Source organism: Pogona vitticeps, chromosome 3 (assembly GCF_051106095.1).
Source record: "Pogona vitticeps strain Pit_001003342236 chromosome 3, PviZW2.1, whole genome shotgun sequence".
Lineage (NCBI taxonomy): Eukaryota > Metazoa > Chordata > Lepidosauria > Squamata > Agamidae > Pogona > Pogona vitticeps.
The window spans coordinates 172,486,438-172,501,525 of record NC_135785.1 but is presented as its reverse complement, the minus strand read 5'-3'; the positions used below and the strand labels follow the sequence as shown (position 1 = coordinate 172,501,525).

The window sequence follows — 15,088 nt, the reverse complement described above, 5'->3', positions numbered from 1 at the left end:
ATGTTTAAGCTCTAGAAGATTCCGGAAGCCTCTGCGCAAACGCAGATTAAACCCCATAGAGGTGTTCAGTGTATTCACAAAGGCTTTCACGGCTGGGATCTAATGGTTGTTGTGGGTTTTTCAGGTTCTTTGGCTGTGTTCTGAAGGCTGTTCTTCCTAACGTTTCGCCAGTCTCTGTGGCCGGCATCTTCAGAGGACAGCACTCTGTGCTCTGGGACACAGAGTGCTGTCCTCTGAAGATAGGAAGAACAGCCTTTAGAACACAGCCAAAGAGCCCGACAAACCCACAACAACCATTGGCATGCATTCACAGAGACCACAAAGAAGAACCAAGTTTGTTTGGGTTTTTTTTTTTTTGTAGCAGGGTGGAGAGAACAATGGAGAAAAGAGGAAGACGACAAATAATATAGAAAACATAGAAAAGTGGAAACGCTGCTCAATTATCAGTAGACAAAAAGGAACGGCGGTAATGAGGGGGAATCACATGATCATGCACACTAGAGTGGGTGGAGCCCCTGCCAAAGTTCAATGACTCAGCTAGAATGGTTCCAGAGCCATGTTGTGCAGGTGCAGAAACTCACTAAATGCAATGCGCAGAGACCATGAAGAAGAAATATTATGGGGGCAATTTGGTGAGAACTGATGCCTGCATCTTTATCAAGTGCTCAATTTTCAGACACCAGAATAGGGATGAAGAATATACAGGCCTCCAGATGTTATACTCCAACTCCCACCAGCACTAGTTAGCAGTCAGTGGTAGTGGGAGTTGCAAATTCCCTTGGCCCTTGTCCACCATACTTCTTTGTACCCCTTCCCTTCTCTTGACCTCTGACAACAGCAAGAAACTAATCAGGCAGCTATATAAAGGATGCAGCTTTCCCCCATAACATCCTCTCTATAACATTGAATATTTTTGACAGTAATGATTTCTTTTGGCAGACTGTTGTGAAAACAACATTCTTCTACCAGCCCAGTTATTTATTTGCAGAAGCAGAAGACTGTACAAGCCTGCGTGTTTCTCCATCTGTTTTTGTACCCATGGCTTCTGCCAGACCTTACAAAAACATTAAATCTAAAAATAATTTTGCTTTAGATTCCAGAAAGGGATACACACCCCAGATCAGTTGTTGTCTTTTGCTGCCCAGATTGCCTTAAAAACGGCTGCTTTTTCCTTCCCTCCTGCTTTCCTAAGGCACTGTCATCAGTCCTCCCCCTCTTCTTCCTCCAACCATCATTTCTACTTCCCGCCATGTCTCCTGAGCTGAAACTACTACACCATTGCAATAAACAGAGGGAAGTGTAGTTGCTGCACGTCAGCTGCAAACAGGCATGACCCTAGTTGTAAGACAAGGGTAAGCTGTGGCACTATTTTCTTTGTTTTAATCCTGTGTGTGGATGGATGTGCACTGTTGTCATGGGTTTGTCGGGACGGGTGCAGCACCACATAACAAGGACATCATGACCCACTCTCCTCCTTTTTAATTAAAAAAACAGTTTTTGCACACATTTGGAAAGAAAAGATTGAATTGGTTGTAGCCATTCAAGATCCGGGGGTGTGTATCCACACACCTCCTAAGGCTTTCTGGATGGCTATTTTCATTAGATGGCACTGGGAAGGTTTTTGGACTGCATCTCTCACAATGCCTTGGCTCTGAGGACCCCACCCATCCCGTTAGCTGCTGCAAATATCCACTGAAGAAGTGGTCAGGCTAGTGAGGCAGCATGGAGCAGGAAGGGCCCTCCATACTGCCTCCTAGTACTTCATCAGCCTGTGTTACCTCTACACAGAAGGCAGCAGCCCTTTTCCTACTTTAGGCTGCGGGAGAGCTCCTGAACATCAGGCCTTGCCCCAGCATTATTTGAAAGAAAGACATCAGGCAAAATGCTAAAACAAAACAAAACCCTGAGGCACCTTAAAGACTGACTGTTGCATTTCATACTTTAATGTGAGCTATATTACTGAAATACTACACTGTTATATTAAAATATAGCAGTCTTTAAAAGCTGCAGCAAGGTTGTTATCTTTATTTTTCTTTGGGTTTCGCCTGATATGTTTGCACAGACCAACACCTCCTCCCTAAACTGCAATTCCGAAACAAAGAGTTAGTAAAAGGACATCGGACGCACGTTTACTGAATTTATTTTATTCCAAATATCACATAAATACATTTTCCCATGAGTAATCCAAATATACATGAAATGAACATTGCAGCAATATTTTTTTTTAAAAAAAGGTTTGGCTTTCTTTTATCCAACAGAAGTGCCAAACATGGATGTTAACACCTACCTGTTTTGTTTTTGTTTTTACTAAGTACAAAAAGGCGCAGATGAATAATTTATATTTATACATATGTACACATACACTCACACACACATACCATACATACACTTCTTTAACTAGCTTCAAAACAGATGAGGATTTTATTTCAAGTTTTATCTACATAAATGTTTAAAAAAAAACTGGTCACAAGCTCCAGATGTTTTTTGTGGTGCTTTGTTGATACAATCATTCCAGAGCTGCAAAATTAAGGCGCTACCAAACATCAGGCCTTCAGTTACACAAGGGGCTGTATGACTAATGCATACAGCTTCAGAACACCTTTGCCATTCACGTTCTTTAAAAATTAACTGCAGCATGAGCCAAAGGAGCAAGAATCTGCCAGTTACTGGCTCCCTGGAGTCGCAAAGCAGTTTTAGCAACTGAAAAGAAGACATTTGAAACCAGTAGATAAAAAGGCCACAGTAGAAAACAACTGGTATAGATTATGAAACTCAAGAGAGATTGGACCAGCAATTCGATGTGATTTGGAAGCCTTACATAGCAGTCCTATGATGAATACAAGTTTGTCCGTGTTTGGAGGAGGCTAGGATGTCTCTCCTCCTTGTTATATTCATAAAATAGGTCCTGAATATTTTTCTACAAGGCTTTGGGGACTAGAGGGATATCTTAACTTCCATTTCTCTAGGTTGTCAAATCAATTATCCAAAAAGGTTTTTAAATTCTAGCTTTCTTTACATCTGCTCACTTGACAGATCAAGAAAACTAGACGGCTAAGGATATCATGCTGAAGACTGCCCAAAAAGTCCTCTGTCCAAAACAGAGTACCATTTAGGAATATCAAGGATAGAGTATCAAGGACAAAATCGAGCAATGGAAAGTGAAGGAACACTAATTAAATGGAACAAATATATACTTAATTGCTATGCTTCTTCTACTATGAACAGAAGAAGAAAGAATACAGAAAACAGAGAGGAAGAAAAAAGAGCTACAGCCCGAAGCTGAAAGAAACATCAAGCACACACAAGTGAAAAGTATTACAGAAAAAAATATAATGAAGATGGCCAAAGTTCCCTGTCAAAAATTAATGATGCCACATTTTTAAAAATCTCTTACTAGAAAACTCTGGAAGATTTTGAAGTCCAGTGGATTAACAGGAAGACAGGTGTGTTGGGTAAATTATGATAGCACCCAGGGAATGAAGAGAAGGAGGAGAAATACAGTTAAGACCTTTTTCTTTCTGGCTTGAATACTAACTTCCTAAACATTATCTGAAGAAGAAAAAAAAACACCCTGTGGCCTACAAACTCTGGTAAAGTAGTAGAACCTGCAGGAAGGCTACAGTAGAGACTAATAGATCATCAATTGTAAGTTATGCAGCTTACAGTTAAAAGAATCATCACAGGTCCTCACTCAACAACAAAAGGCGAATTCAAGGTAGAGGCAACTACAGTACATTCAGGATTTGTTGATCAGTTCCTAGGAAAACATGACTTGCAACCTTTTAAAAAATCCTCTAATACCGCTCAGACTATAATTACATTACAAATAATGCAGCCTATAATTTTTCCAATGACATGTCTTCCTGAATTCATGTGTGTTTATATCTTTGTCTAACATGCTTTTTCTAATTCAAAAAGGAGGCACTTCTGAAATATTTTGGTATTGCCACTATTTTCATCTTGCCAAATTATCTGCACATGAACCAGTACCTTTCAAGTTGCCTTCTGTTCATACAGCCTTCCAATCACATTTCCTTTTCCTGTCAGGACAATTTCACCTCCTACCAGTCCAGAGATTTCAGAAGTCTACATCTTGACCAAATGTTTCGCTATTTCACATTTACTGCTAAGGTTTCTTTCCAATAACTTGAACATGTTTAAAAAGTTAACAAGTACTAAGACATCAAAACACAGGAATATTTACAAAACCAACGAGAAATCGAAGGTAACACCTGGTTTAAGCTTGCATTGAAATTTGCCTTTACAGGGTTCAGTTTGTGCCTCCTTTCAAGTTGTCATCAAGGACAAAGACTCCCAGCACAGACAGTGGTCAGTACATAACAAGGAATATTAAAGTTTTGGTTTGTAAAAAATGTGCTAACAAAGGTTGCTCTAGTATATCAGATTATTAGGCTGGCATGACAGCTGTGAACAGAGGTGGAAACGGAATCTTACCTGCTTGTTATTCTACTTACAGAACTAATACCAACAGTAATTCTAATTGGCAGTTCTATTTCTCAACTGCTTTTAAGTAAGTTAGCCACAGAACAGCTTTAAATTAATGGAGTAAATGTATAAGCTAAATGTTCAGGCCATGATCAAACAAAGGAACCCAAAATATTTACGTTTAAAAGTGGCAAGGAAAGTAATCTCTCGCACAGAGACAAACAATTATGTCCACAGTGGGAGGCCACAGGATATGCAATTATGTAGGGTTCCAGGTTGCAACCAAAGAGAGCTGGCATGTCCACAGCAACTCTTCCCATATTGTAATGCAGGTTGCCCGAGATGCTTCAGATATGAGGGAGGGGAGGGGAACCTAACCTTCCTAGATATATTTTGAAATACTCTTCCCATTACATACAGCATGCAGATTACAAACACAAGGAATTGGTTTATCATAAACGGACATGGTGTTATTTTCATCAACTATTCTTTCCAACAAACATCCTTGGAAAGGGAACATTTTGCTTAGGAAATCCCATTTTGCTTCATAGCTCAATCATTTTATCCACGTGCTACAGAGAAGACTGTCCTGTTCATCAGCAGCTGTTGTCCTTTGCTCCTCCTTCATAAGAACGTTTTGGAGAACTTTGCTTCAACTGGCTACCTCCAAGTAATAGTCTAACAATTCATATTCTCAGTTTCTAATCCACTGCTTCCTTGCTACATAGAAATCAAAACCTCAGTTGGGGCTTTGGGGACATTTTAGGGCTTCTGACTCTGTTGTCTCACGAAAATAAATAGACAGTCAATTATGAGCAATAACCACTGCAACAACTAATGGCTGTGTTGCAAGTGTGGCACAATGTCCAAGAGGCTCAGATTTCTCCAGAACAAGAGGCACAGAATTACTCTTGGGTTAACTACTGGGTAGAGTGTGTGCAAAGAATGGTGAATGCTTAGATGAGCAGATCAAGCGTCCTTCAAAGGAAGAGACCTTCAGTCTCCAACTTTTTTCTGATGAGCATTTGCAACCAGTTGTTGTCATTATTTGTTCAGAAATAAGGCTGTGTCATCTGGGTCTTTTGCGTGTCACAAATATTAGCACACGGCGTATGGCAATGAGACGGTCTTTAAGTGAAGTCATAGCAAGAATGGCCAATTGAGCCCTGTTCTCCAGTGGCAATACTGCTAACAGCCACCAATACCAAGCTGGACCGCTGGGATTACTCTGTAAAAACAACAAAAATATGTTTGTATACATGTTTCCATAGGAGAATGCAAAATGACAGTAAAGACAGCATTTTGTACTACTTTCAGAATGCAGAACATAAGGATAAAACCTACCCCCAATGATAGTTTAAGGGCCCCAAGGATGGGTTACAACAGAGAGACTACCTAAAATAAAAACTGTACTCCTTTTTATGAAACTTTCTGCTATCAGACGTGATCTTTGTTATAGAGAACACCATTATCAGGCTAAGCATTATAGTTCTAGAACAGAAATCGACATACTATTTGTCTACTACAAATACTATTTGGAGATTTGCTTGCAAGTTACAATAAACCAGATAAAATCTGATGCAGACATGTAATTATCTTTCATATACATTTCCTGCCTTTAAGATTTCTACTAATGCTTTCTGCTCACGTCAATACTGAATTCTTTCAAGGGGTATTACAAGTAAGATGTATGTTATTGTTTTCACAGAGTGGTCTTCCTTTGGATAAAAGTGTAATTTCACCATGTACTATCACATACACTGTGATTTATAATCTCAGGAAAGGTAATATGAAGAAACAGGCCACCAAAACAAATCTGAACAGAAGTGCATAATACACAGGGAATTTGCCCAAATTAACAGTTGTTAAAACAAATATCAGTCCAAATGTAGCTATGACTAAAATGAAAAATAATCTTAACATCCTTATGTAGTGTCAACTGCATGTGTGATATTGGGGCCCACAAGTAATTTAACTGGATTTGCGAGTTCTGGTATTTTAGGGTTTCAGTTTTGTTCCTTTTAAAACCCTAGACTAGAGGCAAGTGCAAACAGAGCAAAGTTTAATGCAATAGCTGTCATTATATTTGTAAGGAGGGTGATAAAGTGTCTTTCTCAAAATAAAATTATAGATTGCTGGTAACATTTTCCTTGACTTACAGCAACATAACAGTCCTGGAAAGAGGTCTCTCTTGGAAATCTTTTATCAATTTAGGAGACAACATACATATTAAACAAGATCAGAAGAAAATCACCAGGAAGCAATCTGAAGTCTAAAAATGGTTGCTGGGGGAAGAGTTAAACTCTTCTCTCTTGTTTCTCTATTCCAAAATCCCTCTTGCCATACTGTACTTTTTTTCTTCTTAAAGCGAGGGCAGTGGTCATGGGAGAAGACCCATAATGTATGGATTTTAGGGGTCTGAGATCCAGGCTATCACAGCTGGGGAGAGGGAAAACCCAGGAGCCCATTTCCAATGCCAGCCCCATGTCTCCTTTCTCCTTCAGTTTTACCGGTACAGCTGCCACCATCCCCCTCAACAGTAAGAAGACAAAATCATTCTGGTAATGTGGGTCAAGAACGGGTAAGGCATCTGGGCTTAGATTTAAACCAAAGTCAGCTCTGCAGGAGACAGAAGCTTCAATGCCACAGTTTCTAAAACACTGACTTTATTAAAGGTAAAACAAATAAAACATAGGAGCTAAGCAGTAAAGTTAAACAGACTGTTTTCACCATCTCCTAGGGCAAAGCACAAGATCAGCAACAGACAGTCTACAAAATGCAGCTATTCAAACCTAGCCAATTTCCCTATCTGCTCTCAGCTTGTTCTTTTTTAGTATTTGCATACTTATAGTTTTAGCTTTAATATTGACTTTTCATCACACAAACTGCCTCTTTATACTAATTGTTCTTTGCTTTAAAAATGGTATTTTAATGATGTAAACCACCATTGTAAGCTCATTGTTTCCAGCTTTAAATATTGTCTTTCAAGGATCTAAGCTACCTTGGGTCCTTTTTTAAGGAGAAAGGCAGGTTAAACATATTTAAAACAAACAAACAAACAAAGCAAGCAAGCAAGTTAAAAGTAATAAACAGCTGCTTGACAGATAGGGTAAACTGTCTGCTCTGTGTCCACCTACCTAAACATACAGCATGGGCAAAACATATTCTCACTCCCTGTCATCCCCACTAATCCCACTCAAAGGACCATAGGAAACTGGATCATACTGGATCAGACCACTGGTCCACTGAGCTAAGCAGAACCAACTTTTATTGGAAGCACGTCTCTGGTATTTCAGGTAGGATTCCTTGGAGATTTCTGGTATTTCCCTGATGTTTCTCAATTCCCGTGCTAACCAAGCGTGTTTGCTAGTCTCCAAAATTGCATGTGATCAAGTGTGTTTATGGTGGTGAACACAAGAAGCAGAGAAGACTGGGTTAGTTCAGGCTGACACTTTGATTACTTTACTCCTCTAACAGGGTTTGATGCCATACAATGAAATCTTCTTATACTATAGCACCGTAATTGTATATCTATTAGGTTTATGGCAGGCTCTTTCAGACAAAACTGGGCAAACGTTTAGCTTCTGAGGTCCCTCCTCCTTGTTCTGCCAGCCTCAAATACACATACATTTCCAGATCTCACACATACACAGATACACCTTCACTCATTTCTCTCCATCTCATATGGGGATGGGGATATGGGGAAGTTTAATCAGTCCCTTTGTGTCTAATGAGATCCTCCACTTGGAAAGTGGGATTTGTACCAGTGACAGCTCGGATGATCTGGAATTTTAAAGGCTCTTCCTGATGCGACAGAGGAAGGCAGAACTTTCTCTACTCCAGTCTGGGGAGATCGTGTCCCCTCCAGCCAAGCAAAACTTCAACTTGGGGTTCTATGGGGTTTGTATGTTGCCTAGCTGGACCTTAACAAAATGATGGGCCCTGGGAAAGCGGTTCTCATAAACCCTATTCTTTTCACATAAAAGTCCCCTTTGTGCCCAGATCTGCCAGTGTTTTCTAGATTTGCCAACAGGCAGATAAGAGAAACGTATCAGCTACAACCGATGAAGTAGCATGCAGCCGTCAGTTTTATCTCCTCTGTGTTCCAAAACACTCTACCCTGCAAATACCTATCAGATACAAACATGTGATATAAGGTTTACCTGTGGCTCATGTTCCTTCCCTGGCATTGGCCCAAAGTGATTTAGAATTTGCGCTTTCATGTTTTCTTTAAGAGACGTAAACCAGGAAACCGCTTGATCATACACGGAATCATGAAGGCGGACAAGTTCTGCATACTCTTCCCCTTCAACCTGGTTGATAAAAGAAAATCAGGTTTCTCTCAAGCAGTAGGGACACCAACAACATACACTACTAGGGGTTAAAAATGAAAGCACTTCTGAAATGTTTACAAAATGGCACCCTGATTTCGGCACTACTATGAGCATAGGACAGTGTATCCTGTCTCCTAAACCTCTGGTAGAAACAGGTATAAATTACTCATAATCCTAAAGGGTATAAACCACATCTTGAATTATACCTTGAACTGTAATTTCCATAATCCAAGATCTAGAAATTGTAATCCAAGGGGATTCTTCTTAGGGAATGCTCCCAGGCCTCAGAAATTCCCTTCTCAAGGACATGTCCTTGTGGCAAGCCACACAGTTTTCATTTCACTAGGCGTTTTACCAATGATCAGGATTAGAGATGTGGGTGTTTGTATTGGTATATGAATGCCCCCACACAGGTGGACATAACGAGGGTCCAGCCCCATGGGGCCGGTTGGTCCACTCACTGATTCGCTACTGTTGTGGGCACCACAGAGCCTTCCAGTGGCTCCGGAGATCGCGTTCGGCTCGTGACTCCTGGCAGGAGAAGGGATGACAAGCCTCCCTTCTAGGTTGAAGAGTGGCTCGCCAAATGTGATCTCCGGAGCCACTGGAAGGCTCTGTAGCACGCCCTCCCACAGCGGATCGGTGAGTGGACCATCCGGCCCCATAGGGCTGGACCCTCGTTATGTCCACCTGTGCATGTGTATTCGTATACGAATACCCCCATCTCTAATAAGGATTAGAGACGGAAGTATTTGTATACGAATATGAATGCCACCACACTTCCAATCACTTCCAGAGTTCCGCTCAGAAAGCCACTCCTGCCAATGGGAGGGAAGACGAGTTTCTCTGCAAGGTCGCTGAGTCTCTAGCCAAGCGGTGTTCCAGGAGTGATTGGAAGGGAGAGAGGGGTCACTGCCACCACCGGATGCATAAGTGGATGGTTCAGCCCCAGAGGTCAGACCCTCATTAAGTCCAGCTGTGCAGGGCTATTCGTACATGAATACCCCCATCTCTAATCAGGATCTTTTATGGATGGGGACTGTTTTGTTGATGATACTGCTGTTTTTAAATTGTGTAATGTGGTTTTAAATAACTTTAAAAATAAACTGTAGGTTTGTATTAATTTTTATTTTTATTTTATTTTATTTATTTGATTTATACCCCACCCATCTGGCCTAAAAGGCCACTCTAGGTGGCTTAATCTGATCGTTACTACTGTTTTAATAATGTAATTTATTGTAGAGATTTTTTAGTTGAAACATTTTAAAAGTGTATATTGTAAGCTACCTTGGATACCACAAGCAAGAAAAGTGAGCTATTAAAATGAAATAAAAAATAAAAAAAGAAGTCAATGTCAGCTGAAAATGCCCCTTTAAAAGATTTAAGGCAGCAGACACCCCACCACACACACATTCTTTTGAATACTGTTTTCTATAACAGCCCAGCAAATCATGTTCATACAAATATAATTACAGAAGCAGCTGTCAACATGCAACAAACTTCACTATCTAGTTTTTGCCATCACAAGAAGCATCTTCAATCCAACCACAGTGATTTTTAAAAAAATCACATAACGTGCTATTAGATAAGACAGAACATTATTCAATATATAGCCTAATAATATCTAAACACAATGGTAGACTAGTATCAGCTGGCCTTAAAGACTTCAAAGCAGAATTTGGTATATGATAATTTTAAAAATCATAGTAATTTATTCAAAAGTAACCAAGTCTGCTGGCAAATAAGTAAGTAAGAAATACATAAGGAAATAAAATCTACACTGAATATTTGGGGGTAACGAACCAAAAATCATCATTTCTGTTCTTGGGCAGAAGGAACCAGGTCTGCAGACTCAGAGAGTGTTTCCAGCAGAGCAACGGTTCTTACAAAAGAAAGATTGCTAACAATTCTAGGGACTCCTATTTAGCTCAGTATTCTTCCTGAGAAGGCTCAAATGCTATCCATTCAATGGGACATCTGGGTTAAGAGTGAAATCTCATTTAAAAGGGACAGTCATTCACATGTCTGACACTTTTCTAATCTAACAATAGGATTTTAGAGCTGCAGAGCTGGAAGGGACCCTGTGGATTACTGAGTCCAGCCCCTGTCAAGGAGGCACACTGGGGAACCCAACTCCCAATCTCTAGTTCCACAACCAGATACATAAACCACTGAGCTATCCAGCAGTCTTGGAGAAAGAAAGCAAGGGTTCCTCTTTCTTCCTACAATGCTCATGACTGCAGTAGGGTACGGCCTAGCAGTTTTGCAGGGTCAATATGAAAGCAAATAAAATTAAAATAGACTCCTCTAGGATGAATTCTGAATATACCTGAACTCAATGAACAAGTCTTTTGGCTATTATGTAGGACATTATAACAAGCGACCAACTCTGAAGCATGCTTGCACTTAACAGAGTTCTGGTCATTCATCCTCTCTCCAGCCTTCAGAATGGCAGCTCACACATTTATTTATTTTTTTTACCTCTGAAGGACACCCTACTTCCCATACAGTTATCTTTTATCTCCATTTAAAAGTAGCTGTATGTTGTTCTACTGGAGAAAGCTGGAGGAAAAAGTAACAGAATTCAAAGCTTTTTAACTGCCTATCTTCAATCTAAAAAGTGCCACTGACACGTTAAAGAAGCATCCTGAAACAGATTAGGAATGCCATTGCTAATAGTTGTTGACACTACCATTTTTAGTAGAATTTACACGTCTTGTGCATGGCCTCTCACTTCTACAACTCCCTCCTTCCAAAAACCTGTACTTTCTTATTAGATAAACTGTCCCCAAACAGGTAGTAGGAGAGCGACTGAGAACTGAAAGTTATAAGCACTGCCAGAAATATGTTCCTGGCTTCCCAAAATTTTTGAGCATAGTGTTTGAAGCCATATCACCAAATGTTAAAGAGGAAGTCTGGAAGTAAGAGACCTAAAAAACAGTGCAAATTCTTCCATAATTATTACAATAACACAGTGCATAACTGATAGTGCAAATGGAAAAAACGAATGCACAAAACCCTACCTTTTTATCTTCCAGATATTCAATATTTGCAGTATTATAGCCATCTCGCTGGCCATGGCTCAGGACCCTGAAACGCCGAACTCCAACTGTATCAACAACCGATCGCCCATCTGGGAAAAACTTCACATCCCTTATCTCTAGCATGCACCCATAATCAGCAAACCTGAAGGGACAAAGACAGCTTGTGACTGAAATTGAGAGGACAAGGCTGCAGTCCTAAACATAATAGCTCATGGCTTGCTTCTACATAAACACATCTAGGTTCAAGGTGTTAAAGAAAAAAAATCTTTACGGGAAATTGTGCACATATATGGCTCAGCTAAGTAAGAGATTTTTTTTAAAAAAATGCAGCAATACACTGCCTATTCCAGCACTATGGAAAGACCACGCATGCTCCGATGTCTGGATTTTAAGCCTATGTCCAGACAACTATATTTTTCCGTGAGCTCTGTGCAATTCAACTGATGGGGAGACATCTGTGACATCACAGATAATACTATGAGTTCTGTTATTGATTAACTAACCTCTTGTCTGTTTTGTAACAAGGGAAATGGGCCCAAGTGGGAAGGTCTAAGGCTGCAATATTGCTAAGCTGACCTACTGAGGATCAGACTGAAGGGAAGATCACCAACAGCTTTTAACATCTTGAATAAAGAAAAGAAAGAAATGCAAAGCAAAATGAAAGGCATCCTTGCTCTCTCCAGACTGAAAGCAAACTCTGCTGATGTGAAAAGCAAAAACTGGAAAAAGTTCTCCTTTACTGAATTTCATCTTGCTGTGCTAAATTATTTTTCATTGTGGAGAAGCTTGGGGGGGGGGGGCAGTTCCATAGGAACTTCTGAAAACTGATGTCACCACCAGCCATTCCACAGTGCCCAGCGGCTTCCCCCTGACAAAAGGGATTCCACAGGACTTGGGGGGAGGGATGGGGGCAGAAAACTTTTTATTTCCAAAAAATCACTGCACATAATACATATAGAAACAAGATTTCAGCAAAAGTCTTGTAATATAGAATTCTAATCTCTACTCCCTATTCCACAATGAGATGTAACACATTTTACATTATAACCATTATCATGTAGGGCTTTTTTTTCCAAAACAGAAAAAAAATTAACAAAACAATTTTAAAAAATTTGATTTCAGTTTTTTAAAATCACATTTTAAAAAAATCAGACATGAAAATCAGTTTTTTTTAAAAAAATCCACCCTGTTTCCAAACCTTTTACTCACCCTTTCAGTTCATCAGCTAAGCACATGCCAAATTGTTTGGTCCCAGTTTCCATGCACCTTCTGATCATTAACCGATAACGGGGTTCAAAGACATGAAGAGGGCAAGGGATGGTAGGGAATGCCATGGTGCATACAAAGATGGGAACATCTTTATTCAAACTGTAAGAAAACAATAGGGTCCCTTTCAGATTTATGCAGCTCAGTGCAAGAATCACAAGAGTCACACAAGAGTCAGTAAAAGAACAGAAACCCATTCTTGTAATTCTGCCACCGAATGACCTTTGCTGTGTTTGCATGTATGGGTGGGCGTGGCGCACTCGCGCACATGGGCATGGTGCGCTCGTGGGTGTGGTGCGCTTGCGTGCATGTGTGGGTGGGCAGGGCACCTGTTTGTGTGTGGGCCATGTATGCATGTGGGCGTGCGTGGGGGGAGATTTGTCTCCGCGGCCCGGTCCTTGAAAGGCCACGGACTGGCAGCGGGCTGTGGACCAGGGATTGGGGACCCCTGCTGTAAGCAACTTATCGAACTTTCAATAAAACAGTGAATAATAGTTCTGAGATTTGAGAGCTTTCAAAATCTTCCAGCTTGGCTTTATTTCTATTTTTTGTAAGAGCCACTATCACTTCTCCCTTATTCTCTCTCTCTCTCTCTCTCTCTCTCTCTCTCTCTCTCTCTCTCACACACACACACACACACACACACACACACACAAAAGCATGACATTTCTTCGTAAGAACCTCCCTTTCTAGTAACCTACGCTGCCACTCATTATTATTCCTGGTCCTTTAAGGTGCTGCTGGCAGCTCTCTACTGGACTGCTGTAACTGGCTCACAGACTCCTGGGGAACCAGGCTAACATCTGACAAAGGTATCCAATGTCAATGTTAGTACTATGCATATGGCTCTGCCTCACACTCATATATACAGAGGGAAGTATAACAACATGAACTGATCCTGTTCTTTTGTCAACTTCCAGGCATATGGGCAGTAAGTCTGAATACAGTGTCTACATGAACATAGAAGCTGTAGGCTTCCTTCTAATTCAGATCTGCCACTAAATGTCCAGTGATTAGCACTTAGGGCTGAGAAGCTCACCAGCGCTAGAAATGAGGCTGGCTGCCACAATGTATGCCTGGAGGATGGAAAAAGACTCTGTTAAAAATAAACAGAAGACTATTATCTTTCACATACACCAGGGGTATCTGACTTTTATATATCTGTAGGCAACCTTTGAGGGTACACAGGCCATTTTTGCCTCCTATCAAACCCCTAAACTGGAGGAAAAATGGTCTGTGGACCCTCAAAGATTGCTCACAGATATACAGAAGTTAGATAATTCATTCTGGAGGTCAGCTATAAGTAATAATAATAATAATTTATTGTCATTGTAAGTATATACACAGTATACCCATACAACGAAATTCACATAAGTAAGCATAAATAGTTTGTCTGGGCATTTTGCTGATCACTTAGTTACTCCATTTTTGAGGGATTTCAAACTACAGTGGTGCCCCGCATAGCGACGATAATCCGTTCCAAAAAAATTGTCGCTATGTGGATTCGTCGCTATGCGGGCAAAAAAGCCCATTGGAACGCATTAAAACACGTTTAATGTGTTCCTATGGGCAAAAAACTCACTGTTATGCGGAAATCCTCCATGCGGCCGCCATTTTCACTGCCTGGTAAGTGAGGAAAGGGCACGAAAACACAGCAGGCGGCCATTTTCTTTACCCGGCGGCCATTTTGGAACCGCCGATCAGCTGTTAAAAAAACATCACTATGTGAAAATCGGTAAGCGAAACGCTTACCGATCATCGCAAAGCGATGTTTTACTATTAGAAACATTGCAATGAGATCACTTTTGCAATTGCAAAAAACACATCGCTATGCGGATTCATCATTAAACGAATCGCTCGTTATGCAGGGCACCACTGTATTTACTGTTTCATTATTTTATTGCTCCATTACTGTGTTGCCAATTGATTTTGTAGCATTTGTTTTTTAAAAAAATACTTGGGATTTTTTTTATGAAAAGCAGTATAAGGTGAGACAAA

At 40.4% G+C, this 15,088-nt stretch overlaps 1 protein-coding gene across 1 annotated transcript in view; it reads right to left on the bottom strand.

Annotated features, from left to right (window-relative positions):
* Positions 1-2,128: 2,128 nt before the first annotated feature.
* Positions 2,129-15,088, bottom strand: part of LONRF2 (LON peptidase N-terminal domain and ring finger 2) — a 43,174-nt gene continuing 30,214 nt past the window's right edge. Inside the window, exons 9-12 of the mRNA XM_072994487.2 lie at positions 13,034-13,192; positions 11,804-11,966; positions 8,610-8,759; positions 2,129-5,674 (exon numbers count right to left, since the gene is read on the bottom strand). Of these exons, the coding sequence (XP_072850588.2) occupies positions 5,516-5,674; positions 8,610-8,759; positions 11,804-11,966; positions 13,034-13,192 (631 nt within the window). The 3' untranslated portion in view covers positions 2,129-5,515. The remainder of the gene's footprint in view (positions 5,675-8,609; positions 8,760-11,803; positions 11,967-13,033; positions 13,193-15,088) is intronic.